Source organism: Hemitrygon akajei, chromosome 16 (genome assembly GCF_048418815.1).
Source record: "Hemitrygon akajei chromosome 16, sHemAka1.3, whole genome shotgun sequence".
In the NCBI taxonomy this organism is placed as follows: domain Eukaryota; kingdom Metazoa; phylum Chordata; class Chondrichthyes; order Myliobatiformes; family Dasyatidae; genus Hemitrygon; species Hemitrygon akajei.
The window spans coordinates 23,351,848-23,366,054 of record NC_133139.1 but is presented as its reverse complement, the minus strand read 5'-3'; the positions used below and the strand labels follow the sequence as shown (position 1 = coordinate 23,366,054).

Here is a 14,207-nt window from a genome sequence, read left to right as displayed (position 1 = left end):
TTACAAATAATGTTGGGAGGTGGAGGTATGGGAGGAAAAGACAAATGGCCACCATGCAGACAAATGCTAAGAGTTCGTTGCATTTCATATCCCTATGTCTATCACATTCACTGGCTTTCTCAGCCAAGGTCTCTGTGCAACAGTTCTATCCTTTTTGCTGCCTTCAATTGTCATAACTGAGTTTAGGAATTCCAACCCTAAGGCTCTTTCATCCAATTTCTTTCTCTGTAACATTCCTTATGCCTCACACCTCTAAAAAAAACTCAGAGCAGAATCTCCTTGTTTACCCAGTCCTTCAAATCTTGTGGGAATGTTTTATTCTGTTGCAGATGTCAGATAAAGAAAAGTTGTTGTGACACGATGAACTGTACTTGAGTACCAAGGAAAGAGAAAACATGTTTTAACTCCTGTTTGTTAAACTATAATACCATGTAATCAACTATACACTGCAGAAGTGCATGGTTTAATAAGCGCACAAGTGAAGGTGATATAAAATTCAATTACAGTTTACAAGTTTAAAGAATAATTCAATCATCGTCACATTTCAAAAATGAAAATAAAATTAATTACAATTTATATTTTAATCAGCTAGGTGTAATTACTTTAGTGCATCATGACCACTTTAGATTCCACATGTGCTTTGCTCAAACACTTATTTTTAAATCCTTAACATAATTTTATGTGTGGAACAATTTTGTATTATATAAAGCAGCTGCTTTATATTGTGGTTCCCTAAGCTGTTAATAGCTGGGAGCGGTAATGGGTCAAGCTCCTACTGCTTATTAAATGCTCCCAATGGCGTGCATCTCAAATAGCCTCTGACAACCAAGTCCAGCTCCTGGCCTTCACGTGTGCTTCGCTACTAAGCCCTGTAAAACCATTTCTACTGACTGGAGAAAGGACAAAGGGGCAATGCAAACAGTGCAGAGCTGATCAGCAAAGTAGATTGTGAGCAGGTTTGCTAGAGCTGTTGGGAAGGGCTTAAACTAATTTGGCAGCGGGGTGGGAACCGGAAAAATAGGGCTGAGGATCAGGCAATAGGTATGGAAGTCGACGTGTAGTGAGACGGTGAGGAAGGACGCGCAGATGATATGGCAAAATTGCAGACAGTGGAATGAATTGGTGTAACACGGGTTGAAAATTGAAAAGGGCGATAAATACAAGGCTGAAGGTGTTATATTTGAATGCATGCAATTTCCAGAATAAGAAAGATAGTTTTGTAGTATAATTAGAAATCGGTAAGTATGATGTTGTGAGAAGATCATAGTTGGGAACATAACGTTCAAGGGTACGCATTGTATCGAAAGGACAGGCAGGTAGGTAAAGGGGGTAGGGTGGCTCTGTTGGTAAAAAATGAAATCAAATACTCAGAACAAGGTGACATAGGACTGGAAGATATAGATCCCTTGTGGATAGAGTTAAGAAACTACAAGGGTAAAAAGACACTGATGGGAGTTATATACAAGCCCCAAACAGTAGCCAAGATGCGAGATATTAAGAAGTATTCTAAAGGGAGGATGAAGGAAATGCAGCTGACCAGGGAAGTCAAAGAAAGCATAAAAGCAAAAGAGAGGGCATATAATGAAATAAATGGGAAAAAAAATCAAAATGAAAAATAAAATCAAAATGAAAAAAATGAAATCATATCTTTTTAAAGAGCTGTTGAATCTTTGTGGTTAGAGCTAAGGAACTGCAAGGGTAAAAATACCTTGATGGGAGTTATATACAGACCCCCCAAATAGTAAAGAGAATGTGGTCTACAAATTACAATGGGAAATAGAAAATGCATGCTAAAAAGGCAACGCTACAATAGTCATGGGGGTTTTCAATATGCAGGTAGATTGGAAAAATCAGGTTGGTGCTGGATTCCAGGAGGGGGTATGTCTAGAGTGCCTACAAGATGACTTTTTAGAGCAGCTCATGGTTGAGCCCCCTAGGGGATCAGCTATTCTAGATTGGGTGTTGTGCCAAAATTGATGACAGAAACCAGAATTGATTACAGAGCCTAAGGTGAAAGGGGTAAGCCTTAGGGGTAAGTGATCACATAATGATAGAATTCACCTTGAAATCTGAGGAGAAACTGAAGTCAGATGTATCTGTATTACAGTGGAGTAAAGGGAAGTTCAGAGGCAGGAGAGAGGAGATGGCCAGAAATGATTGGAGAAGAACACTGGCAGGGATGACAACAGAGCAGTGATGGCTGGAATTTCTGGAAGCAATTTGGTAGGCACAGGATATATACATCCCAAAGAGGAAGAAGTATTCTAAAGGAAAAATGACACAACCACGGCTAAAAAATGAAGTCAACGCCAAAGTAAGCTAGCTAATAGTATTAAAGAGGATGCCAAAAGTTTCTTCAGATACATAATATGTAAAAGAGAGGTGAGAGTGGATATCAGACTGCTGGAAAATGATGCTGAAGAGGTAGAAATAGAGGACAAGTAAATGGCAGAAGAATTGAATAACTATTTTGCGTCAGTCTCCACTGTGGAAGACAATAGCAGTATGGTGAAAGTTCCAGGTGTCATGGGTCATGAAGAGTGTGAGTTACCATAACTAGAGAGAAGGTTCTTGGGAAACAAAGGTCTGAAGGTAGATAAGTCACTGGACCAGTTGGTGTACACCTCAGAGTTCTGAAAGAGGTTGCTGAAGAGATCGTGGAGGCATTAATAATGATCTTTCAAAAATCACTAGAATCTGGAATGGTTCTGAAAGTCTGGAAAATTGTAAATATCATTCCACTCTTCAAGAAGGGAGACAGGCAGAAGAAAGGAAACTATAGGCCAGTTAATCTGACCTTAGTGGTTGGTGAGGATGAGGTCTCAGGATACTTGGAGGCACATGATAAAGTAGGTCATAGTCAGCATGGTTTCCTCAAGGGAAAATCTTGCCTGACAAATCTATTGGAATTCTTGGAAGAAATAACAAGCAGGGTAGACAATGGAGAATCAGTTGATGTTGTGTACTCAGATTTTCGGATGTCATTTGACAAGGTGCCGCACATGAGGCTGTTTAACAAGCTACAAGCTCATGGTATTATAGGAAATATTGTAGCATGGATAAAAGTGGCTGATTGGCAGGAGGAAAAGAGTGGGAATAAAGGGAGGCTTTTCTGGTTGGCTGCCGGTGACTGGTAGTGTTCCACGGGGGGTCTGTGTTAGCACCGATTCTTTTTATGTTATATGTCAATGATTTGGATGATGGAGTTGATGGCTTTGTTGCAAAATTTGTAGATGATATTAAGATAGGTGAAGGGACAGGTTGTCTTGAGGAAGTAGAGAGGCTACAGAAGGGCTTAGATAAGGAAAATGAGCAAAGATATGGAAGATGAAATATAGTGTCAGGAAGTATTATTCCTCCCAACTCCATTCTCCTGCCTCCTCCCCTTAATTTCTGATGCCTGAGGGGAGGGGTAACAACTTCTGAACCTGGTGGTGCAGGTCCTGAGGCTCCTGTACCACCTTCCTGATGGCAGCAGCAAGAAAAGAGCATGGCCTGGATGGTGGTCGTCCTTGAATTTGGTTGCTGCTTTCCTGCGACAGTGCTCCATAAAGATATGTTCAATGGTGAAGAGAGCTTTACTTATGATGAGCTGGGCCATATCTAATACTTTTTGTAGACTTTTCTCTACAAGAGCATTGGTGTTTCCATACCAGGCTATCATGCAACATGTAATCAAATATTACGGAAAGGCAGAGCAGGCTTGATGGTCTGAGTGCCTGTGTCTTATGGTCTGCCTTTTGAGTCAGTGATGGAGAGGAGGCTACTTCAAGAACACAGAGCAATAGACAAGACTGTGTGTGCATGTAAATCTATCTCACTTAGAATAGTTGTTTAGGTGAGACTGGATGGTAGTGGGGGGGAGGTGTATGGACAGTTGTTGCACCTCCCATGGTTGTAGAGGAAAAGTGCCTGGGGATGGAGAAGGATAAGTGAAGCAGAGTGTGGAGAAAATGATCCCCGTAGATAGAAGAGACTAGGGAAGGGAAATCATGACTGGTGGTTGGATCATGTCGCTGTCAAAAATGTTGAAGAATAATGTGTTGGATAGTCTGGCTGGGAAAAGGTTAGGACCAGGGTTTTGGCCCAAAATGTCAACTGTACTTTTCCATAGATGCTGCCTAGCCTGCTGAGTTCCTCCAGTATTTTCTGTGCTGCTTGGATTTCCAGCATCTGTAGATTTTCTCTTGTTTGGATCTCTATTCCTGTTGTCATGGGTGAGTTTGGATGAAGGGCTTATCAACCACATGTATTTAACAACATGGCTTTGTCATGGAAATTTATTGCTGGTTGGCAAAAGGCCTTTATTCAACACATTTCTAATTTAAGGCTCATTCTCTTGTATATTTTAATGAACAATGACATAAAGCATGGTACCTGTACCTACATTATTTACCTATTAACTGAGATTAAGGTGACCTTGATTCTGTAGGTTAGGAGACAAAGTGAGGATATGCTGTGCTGGTGAAGATGAGATTTAAAGGTGTAAAGATCCCCTGGAACTATTTGTAAAGCTGTACATAATGTCACTACCGACCAGGTGGGAATGACTGGAATATTACTTTGTGTGTAACATCTGGGAATTGCTGTGCTAAAATTGATAGAGGCTGATTTTATGTACATAATGTACTTGACTCACTGTATTTTTGGAGAAATTCCTCTGCTTTTAATAAAAGAATTTGCTGTAATTTCACTTATCAGCTTTAGTCATTCACTCTTTCAATAGACTTTCTTAAGAAAGTAACTGTTAGCTTAAAAATTTTGAAAAAACAAAAATCAAATTAGTTTGAAATATTTCCCTCTCTAATACATTAATGGAATAGGTGGGTTTTATGACAACTGGTCTCATATAATTATTTAAATTGTGAGGATTTTGAATTCATCTTACATCTACAGTTTTTGGAATCTGCAAACTTAAAAAGTCTACTGTGCATTGTATTAAAATTTTGCTCTCCATAGAGGGTGATGACTGGTCAGCTAATTATTTTCAGCAGTTTTGGCTTATAACCAAGGGAGCTGTAGTTGTATTTATTGTCAGAGGATTGGCTTGCTCATAGAAACATAGATTTTTAGATGGACTACACAGATGTAATATGTATCAGTGGATTCAATAAGCAGATATGAGTCAGCCAAACATCACCCTTCCAATATGTAAATTTCCACATAATTAATGCATTTTTGTATGGCGACTTGTTTCTTCACTAAGTTTGCACTTCAAATACACAAATCAAAATTCTTAATTCATTATACCCAATGGTAGCAGCGCCATGGTAGTGTAGCTGTTAGTCACATGCTATTACAGCTCAGGGCGCTGGACTTTGGAGTTCAATTCTAATGTCTTCTGTAAGAAGTTTGTACGTCCTTCCAGTGAGCATGTGAGTTTCCTTTGGGTGCTCTGGTTTTCTACCACATTCCAAAGCATATCAGTTATTATGTTATTCACTGTAAATTGTCCTGTGATTAGGCCAGGGTTAAATAGATGGGTTGCTGGGCTGTTCCAAGCTGCATCTCTAAATAAATAATTAAAATGTGTAAAAAAAACTATTTCCCTTCATGTTAAAAATTGATTACATTTAAGTACAAAATTTAAATGCTAAAGGTCAAAGTAAAACATCCAGGAATTTTTAAAAATACATGTTCAACTAAATTGAAAGATTCCCATTAAGTAGTTTTCATACACATTTTATCTTGCATTTTGGAATATCAGATGACCCTCTATTTAGCATAGTGATTGTTTTCAAATTACCTATTAACCTGTTGCTCACTCAAATTTCATTGAAACTGCTCAGCAATTATCAGTAGTGCCGAAAGAATACAGAAAGATTGCACTTCAAACACAGTGACTCTGTTCCTTAACCTTATTCAACTTATGACTAGTAACAGCCATTAGAATTGCACAGATAACTAACATCCGTTAAACACTAGTTCTACTAGTTACATCACATCTGATGATTTGTACCTTGATGTTATTTATTTTATTCAGAATCTCTTAATATTCAACAAAAATGCAAGTTACAGCTATTGAATTTCTCATTATAGAAAATCACTTCCACATAATGGAACAAAAGTACTGCATGGAAGCAAGGTGTTCACAACATTAATCCAGTAAATTGCACTCCCCTCTTCTGCATGATTCACAGAATTGGGCACAGTAGTCCCACTGTAGCTGAATTAGTTCTTACTAAATGTGTATCTTGATTTGCTCTTGCAGACATTATACCTGTTATGAAAGCCAGAATTCCATGTTTATTTTAAAACAGTAATTTTTTTCTTTCAATGATTTATGCACAACTCTTGGCAACAGATTTCACTGCTCCAGTATCCTCTATTTCTTCATCTTTCTTTATTATGCTAATAAAGTATAACACTTCATAGTTTCTGTTATTTTTTATGCCATATATCCCACTGCCTTTACTCTGGGAGGGAGCAGGGGACAAACAAATCATTCAGAATTCTTGCACCCGACTTAGTGATATTTGTGGTAAAATTTAAAGACTTTCAGCAAAACAGAATAGGAATGAGATTTGAAAAATGCTCAGTGTGTTACTATAGTGTGACCAGAACTTGCAACCTTCTAAATTGCATTTTGATTCACCACCTTTTAAAATGTGTTGAAATTGGAGGGGAAATGAACAAGGCTAGGATTCAAAGCTACCGGTATATGCAACACAAAAAGGAACAGAAACACCACAACACACAGTGAAATTCCGTATAGAACTTTATCTGTTATTGTTGTACTTAACGAGATCCTGACTGGTGACAGTTTGATAGCACTGTATTCTTGTGTGGATTAAATGAACAATGTCCCTCCTAAACTTTTTATTTAAATAATACAATGTACAAAGTTCCTGCAATTCAAATGCATTAAAAATGTTAAATCAGCAGAATATTCTGGGAGCAGTAGTATTCTATTGGGGAAGTACTATCCTTCATTATTATAAATGGGAAGATTACCATCCTTGTATTAACTTGTGGAAGGATGGCTAATAATAACAATTCATCACACCACGGATAAGGATAATTGACAAGTTCATTTTATAGGATCATTCGCAGTGCACTACCAGAAATTTATCTTTTTGTAAAGAGGGCGTACAACTTTTGCAATTACTTCTTCAAACCCGGAAACATTGCAAAAGGGATCCCCTGGCAATCAAAACTCCATCTGAGGAATCTGCAGTGCATGTTTTACGCATTTCCCCTTTGTTGCTGTACTTTGGCATGAAACCGTATTATTGACTTACAAGTAGGAAGGAATTTGACAAATCAAGTTATGGCAACTGATTAATTTAATCCTTCATAACATGGGATTTTAAGACTTGTAAAAATCAGAATTTCTGGATTGAATTCTGTGATGCAGCAAGTCCAATACGAGTTAATGGCTGAATGCATCTAATTCTCACAGGAATTTTCACTGGCATTTTTAAAATGGATTCAGTCCACAAAAAAATAGCTAACCTGTTGTTTTGTCCACATTGCAAAAGCTGAATATATGAACACAAAGAGGACACCAAAACACTTCCATGAATAGCTGTTGTAAATTTAAAAATAAGGAAATTGAAAAGAAATTAATGGAAATAGTTCACATAACATAAAAGAACCTTCATTTAATTTTATCCTTTTTACAACCAGGTTATAAACAATGGCTATAAATGAAGTTATTTTATTTCTATAGGCAGAACACTGCACTTGACATTGTTCAATATAGAACAGCCACTGTAGTCTGAAGTGGCTGAGATTATCAAATGGGACCTCAGACCCACAACCCATCCCCATTTCTTCACAATTACCCCCCAGTACTGCCAACAACTTAACCATAACAGTGAACAGTTAGATTTTGATTAATAACGTTATTTTTTTTTTACATGCACCGAGGGCCACACTGTAAAAGTATTTCCTAAATTTATCAACTACAGAATGGAAGTTAATTTTTGCTGTCAAGCTGGTGATGTCAGTGATATTTCAAACAATTGTCACAGGGTCACCTTAAGGATCATGTTCATTTCTTTGTTTAAAAAGCTAATCACAAATACGTGTAATGTTTTCATACAATCTTATACACAATTAAAGAAAATCTGAAAATCTACATGAATGAAAAACATGATGTTAATCATCCCATATGCTATATTAATTTAAACACTGACTCTTGCTGGTCTATTCTTCTAAAATTCTGGAAAAATATTTCAGCAACAGAAAAAAAATCTTAAGCTTTGCCAGCTAAACAGTTATCAACAAAAATGCCACTATTGTGAGAAGGCGAGGTATATAATCACTGCTGTTCGTTCAGTAGATTTTTCCCCCAAAGACAAAAGAATCTTGTATGTTGGCAGATGATCTGAAATGACAGTGCAGCTAGGCATTCCTCTGTGACAATTCTGGTTAAAAAAACTTGGAGATTCACAGAAAGCTCAACAGATGAATTTCACAAAAAGTTGATGAGATGCTTTTGCAAGCTGGAAAGCCCAGTTTTGTTTCAATTTCTTGTTTACAACTTGCTGGCTCTTCACCCCAAGTATTCGCCTGAACATGCAAGTGACAGTAGAAATCGTTATTTTGAGTTCCTGGTTGCAAAGATACCCTCGACTTGCAGAAGAACTAGTGGTAGTGGTAGTAAGGGTTGGGCTGGCTCACGCCTCCTGCAAGATTAAGAACATCCAAAAACAAAATATAAGAAATCTAAACAAAACATATTTGGTTTAACATTAAATTTACAACAATGTAGTTGAATGTATTTTCAATAGTGTCAGCCTCTTCTATGAAGCATAAAAACTGTCCATGTGCAAAACTAGAATCTGTATGGTTATAACAACAATGCCCTATTTACTCATTTCTGTACAGTTTAGTTAAGGGAAGGAATGGAATAGCATGCTGTTTAGAGTGAGAGGCACTAGACAGCAATCAGGGTCAGGACAGATGAACTCTTTCTGCCAGCTTGATCAATAACATCTAAGTCAGGACAGACTGAGGGAAACAAAACTGGAAACAAGTTAGCAGTAACAGTACTAGGAATGCACAGGCAAGCCAGTATCAGAGAGCCTCAAAATTCTGAATTTGCAGACTCCTAACTCCTGATGGATTTTTAGAGCATTTAATCAATCGTAAATTATAGTTCTGCCAGGGGAAAAGGAAGGAAGCAAAAATCTAGAGAATTGCACAGTGGGATTAAGAATCATTGATGTCTTTATTTAGTCTCATTTTAAAAAGTCTCTTCTAGAATGCCACCACACCTCCAATCTTTTGTTACGAACGATGAACAACTCTGATGGGCAGAAGGGTACAGAATCGCCAATGCCCCCCCCCCCCCTTTTGGAGAATCGCAAATCGCTACTATTCCGATGCTGTTATCAAGGGAGATGAGAGAGACACAGGAAAGCTGCCAAGACAGTTGTTATTGATAACAGCTCATACAAATTAATGAGAGAGAGGCACAGCTAAGGTGGAATGTCTCCAGCTAACAAAAGAGAACGGAACCATTGATTACTGCTATTGTCTTTTGGAGAAGGTTTGTGTACTTGGTATTGTTCTATTCATTGAAACCCCTCAGGGGGCAACCAGAGTGGGCTGGTTTGATGGGTTGCATCATCTCAACCTGATTGACACCTGAGACCCCATGAGTGGGGATAAAAGTGAGGTCTGGGGAAACACCCCTCAGATGCACCAGGAGAGACGCTATGAGACCGGTGGGGGCTTGTGTGTGTGTCCACCCTTGCCTGGGTGACGAGTCCATCACGGAAGAATGGTCTAGCTAAAGGACGGAGGGGTCATACGTGAATGGCCACAACAACAACGCATCGACGGATCAAGATCGTAAAGGAAAGTTGGCAAATCAATAGCTGTTACTGTTCTCTCTCTCTCTCCAACAATTGCAACACAGCGACCAACAACTACCGCAGCCTGCATGAACTGAACTGAACTTTATATTTCCATCGGACAATTCATTATCCCCTAGACAACGATAGAGCTTATTTCTTATTATAATTATACCCGCACTTTTAGGTTTAGTATTGATGACGTATATTATCTGTATATTTGCACTGATATTATTTTTGTGTATTTTTACTAATAAATACTGTTGAAAATACTATCACCAGACTCCAACGGACACTTCTATCTTTGCTGGTAAGACACCCAGTTACGGGGTTCGTAACACTTTAAATACAGTGGATTATGGTTAATTAGGACATATTGGGACCAGCACATTTTGGCAGCTGTCCCAATTAGCTGAAGTTTCATGAAAGTTATTAAAAAGATATAAAAAGACAAACTACCACCTAATGGAGTAACAAACTGTATTTAAATGAAATACAGAAAAAATTAGAACACCACCAGTGCTATTACAGTACTATGAAATTGTGCATTAGTTCCTAATAGTTATCGACGGAGGAAATGATTCAGTGTATGCTGATGTGTTCCTTTTGTAAATGAACAAAATCAGCGCAAACACCTAGCATAGATAGTGGACTGCTTTCAACAATCACATCCTCCAAATTTTAATTTTAATTGTAACATTCAAGATGATTGTCGATACCTTCAAATTCTTTGTAGCTCCTGACTTGAAGTTGTGAAATAGTTTCATTTTTGGGCATCTCCAAGCCTCCATGCTTAAAACCTAAATAGTCCTACTGCTTATTTCTCACCAACTATCAGTGACAAAAATCATTGCATTTTGAACACAAACACACAAGCGACGCTACTTAAAATAGTTCGCTCTAAGTATAGTGTTGTGTCCGATGGTCACATAATGTGCATGTTACTGATGCATGTTAGAAAACATTCGTTAACAGTCACCTGCCCCAACTAAGTATCATAATACCCTAAATAAATAAAGGGGATCCCGGCTATTTTCTGATTTGTTTTGTTCTTTAACAGTTGTTCAAATTAACCTGAATCCACTGTATATTTTCTGTCCTAGTGAATATGAAGTAGTTGCAACTTGCTCTACATTCACATTAAAAAAAATTAAACAATATGTATTTCTACAATCACTACCAGGCCCCCTGGACAAAAATGTTATCTTACCACATGTGTGCGCATTTCTGATTAGCTGTCAAAACAACACTCACCTTATCTGCTGTTAGGACTGTTCTTCATTGCTGGCACTGGGGGTTCGGCTCCTGATTTGGCTCCGCAACTGTTCAATTAGCTCTGGGTTTTGCTGTTGCATCTGCTGTGCAAACTGCTGCCCTCTGTGTTTAAACAGAAATAAAACTAGTCATAACAGAATTGAGGCATTCTCCTGCAATCAAGCACTTTCCATTAAGAAAACTGGCAGTAGGGGTAGCATCCCCAATTTTCTGCTCTCACAGTATTTCAATTTTGCATGAATATCTCACAAACAGTAAAATCAGCAAAGCTGATTACACTGTTTAACATGTTACTCAAGCCTGTAATGGAGCATTATTGTACCTGAACATGGTAATTACCCAAAAAGCCAAAGGAAGTCGCAATCTCAGTAACTAAAAGGGGACTTCATGGAAAACATACAGGATTCTGAATGATCCTGACATGGTGGATGTAGAAATGTTTCCTCCCCATGGAAAATCTCGAACTAAGGGTCACTGTTAAAAAGTCATCAACCTAAGAAAGGGTTGAGGTGAACCGTGCTCATCTTTAGGACTCTCTTGAAAGTTGGAGGTGGAAGGAAAGTTTTAAGGGAGAGGTAGAAAGAAAGTTGGTTAGGGAGGGTGTTGAAAAATTATCACACGTCAACAGAAAAAAAGAGTCAGCTCCCTTATGAATTGAAATGAGTTGTCCTTATTACTTACATCCTTCAAATACATGAGTAAAAATACTTACGTTATGTCTCTGTTCAAATGTGCAATGTACAATTATAGTAATTTATAATAAATATTATGTACAACAGGACAGCCACTATTACACAGATATACAATAGCGTCAGCAGTCTGATGGCCTGGTGGAAGAAGCTGTCCCGGAGCCTGTTCTGTTGGTCCTGGCTTTTATGCTGCGGTACTGTCACGGTTACATCAGCCATGATCTTACTAAATGGTGCAGTGGGTGTGTGAGATTAATGCATCTATTCCTATTCTTAAATCTACATTTATATGAAATTTATTCTTCAATTAGCATTTTGCTAGTTACACCACCACAAAATCTTATAGGTTTAAAAAACCCTTATATTTATAGTGAATCCTTCAAATCTTTGGATCAGTCCAAATCACTTCATATTTAATTAAACAGTGACTATGTTAAAAATAAGAGAACAATGTTGCCAACATTTGTAAAGCAATTTTCCTAAAAAGAGATAAATAAAATTTTATTGTCACTGGTTTTATGCAATGTGTTCACCAGGAGACCTACCAAACCATTTTCAAATAAACATCATGCCCAGCTGAGGTGGCATGGAGAAGGGCAAATTGTATTTTGGCCCAGTAATTGTGTAGTTTGGCACTGAAGTGTCTGAGCAGATTCACATCCATTGGTATTGGAGATCAATGACTCAAGCTCCACAGAATTTACTTTATTTGCTTTAAGCCCCACAATGTATCAGAGTACATTGAGGAGAGGTTTCAAAATATTGACTAGGGCGCAGAGAAGAGGGTCACTATGTAGAGAGAACACTCACGCTTGGATGAGGCCTGCAATGTCATTGGCTCCTGTTCCAGGCCCTCCTGCACTTCCTCCTACTGGACCGTAAGATCCAGACATCATTCCAGAAACTCTATCCAACAGAAAAAGAAACAAAGCTCAGTAAAGAAACCCTGAAATTCAAACAAAGAAACAAATAATTGAAATACTGGTACTTACAATTGCTGTACTTGTGAATTCTGCATTAAATTAGATGCCTAAAATAGAAAATCAGCAAGAAAAGCTGTTTGTTAAAGTGTTTTTTGTTTGTACACAATTAGCTCCTTTTACATTTCTAGAATTTAAAAAACATGTTAAATTGCTAATTATTGTTTATTGCAAGATGCAAATCTCATGCAAAAATAAAGAATTCAACGTGAAACGCCATACTCTCATAAATATGGAATAGCTTTCCAAATAGCCATTGGAGAGAATACTTTAGTAGTTCAACTGTCAGAAGAAGAAATCATACAGATTCTCCATCTCACCCAAATGGAAGACAGATGAAGTGCTTGTCACAGAACAGCTGTAGGAGTCAGGCTAAAATTAGCTTAAATGACATCTTAAGGTAGAATAAATTGCAGAAAAATGAAGCCAAAATAATAAAAAAGCAGCAAGTGAAAGAGACTATACAATATTACCATATTCATAAAGCCTGGATTATTCAGTAAACCTGCCAGATCAAATCCACCGCTGCCGCCTGTCTGGAGAGAAAGAACAAATTCTCTGAGCTATAGGTAAAGTCTTCTTTTTGTCAGGATGGGTCATCACTAAGAAAGCATGTATACCCTAAGGAACTTCATTTACATGTAACTGCAAGGCAAAAGACTCCTGTTTCAGTAATCGTTCACCAAACTAGATTAGAAGATCAATTTATTTTCTGCTTACAATTACTACTATCCCATCTTGGATAGAAAGAACTGCAGACTCACATTTAAGTACAAGGGCTGATTGATAAGTTTGTGGCCTATGGTAGAAGGAGTCAATTTTAGAAAACCTAGCACATTTATTTTTCATCATAGTCCCCTCCTACACTTACACACTTAACCCAACGGTCGTGGAACATATGGATCTTGGACCTCCAGAAAGTGTCCCCAGATGGGTGATTGATAAGTTCGTGACCTAAGGTAGAAGGAGATGAGTTATACAGCTCTCATTACATGCACGTGCAGTTCAACTCTTCGAGTGATTATGCAGAAAGTTTGAAGTTAATAACTCATCATCTTCTACCTTAGACCACAAACTTATCAATCACTAAGTGTGTAAATGCAGGAGGGGACTATGTTGAAAAGTAAATGTGCTAGGTTGGCCACAAACTTATTAATCACCCCTCGTAGTTACAAGACAGTTAAATGGCATCTAGTCCCTTAAACATTTCCATTTTACCTAAAGCTAGAGCACAAGAATACCAACTGTTATAAACTCTGCCCTGTATCCAAAAAAAAAGATTACAACTAGAATATTGCAGCCAAATAAAGATACAGATTGATGTACAGAATTGGGAATGTAGATAAAGATGTTGCCCCAATTGGTGTAACATACTATATACCTGGTGTAATCTTATGGCTGAAAAAGAAACACTCATTTGATAAGAGTCCTATTTAATTAATTTTGTGTTTAGCAGC

At 37.8% G+C, this 14,207-nt stretch overlaps 1 protein-coding gene across 2 annotated transcripts in view; it reads right to left on the bottom strand.

Annotated features, from left to right (window-relative positions):
* Positions 1-6,705: 6,705 nt before the first annotated feature.
* LOC140739824 (small glutamine-rich tetratricopeptide repeat-containing protein alpha-like) overlaps positions 6,706-14,207 on the bottom strand; it is a 49,517-nt gene continuing 42,015 nt past the window's right edge. The window contains exons 8-12 of one of the 2 annotated variants that reach the window (XM_073068386.1): positions 13,224-13,286; positions 12,763-12,800; positions 12,581-12,676; positions 11,061-11,183; positions 6,706-8,633 (exon numbers count right to left, since the gene is read on the bottom strand). In XM_073068386.1, coding sequence (XP_072924487.1) covers positions 11,072-11,183; positions 12,581-12,676; positions 12,763-12,800; positions 13,224-13,286 — 309 coding nt within the window. In that variant the 3' untranslated portion in view covers positions 6,706-8,633; positions 11,061-11,071. The remainder of the gene's footprint in view (positions 8,634-11,060; positions 11,184-12,580; positions 12,677-12,762; positions 12,801-13,223; positions 13,287-14,207) is intronic. The other variant, XM_073068388.1, reaches the window with a different exon arrangement.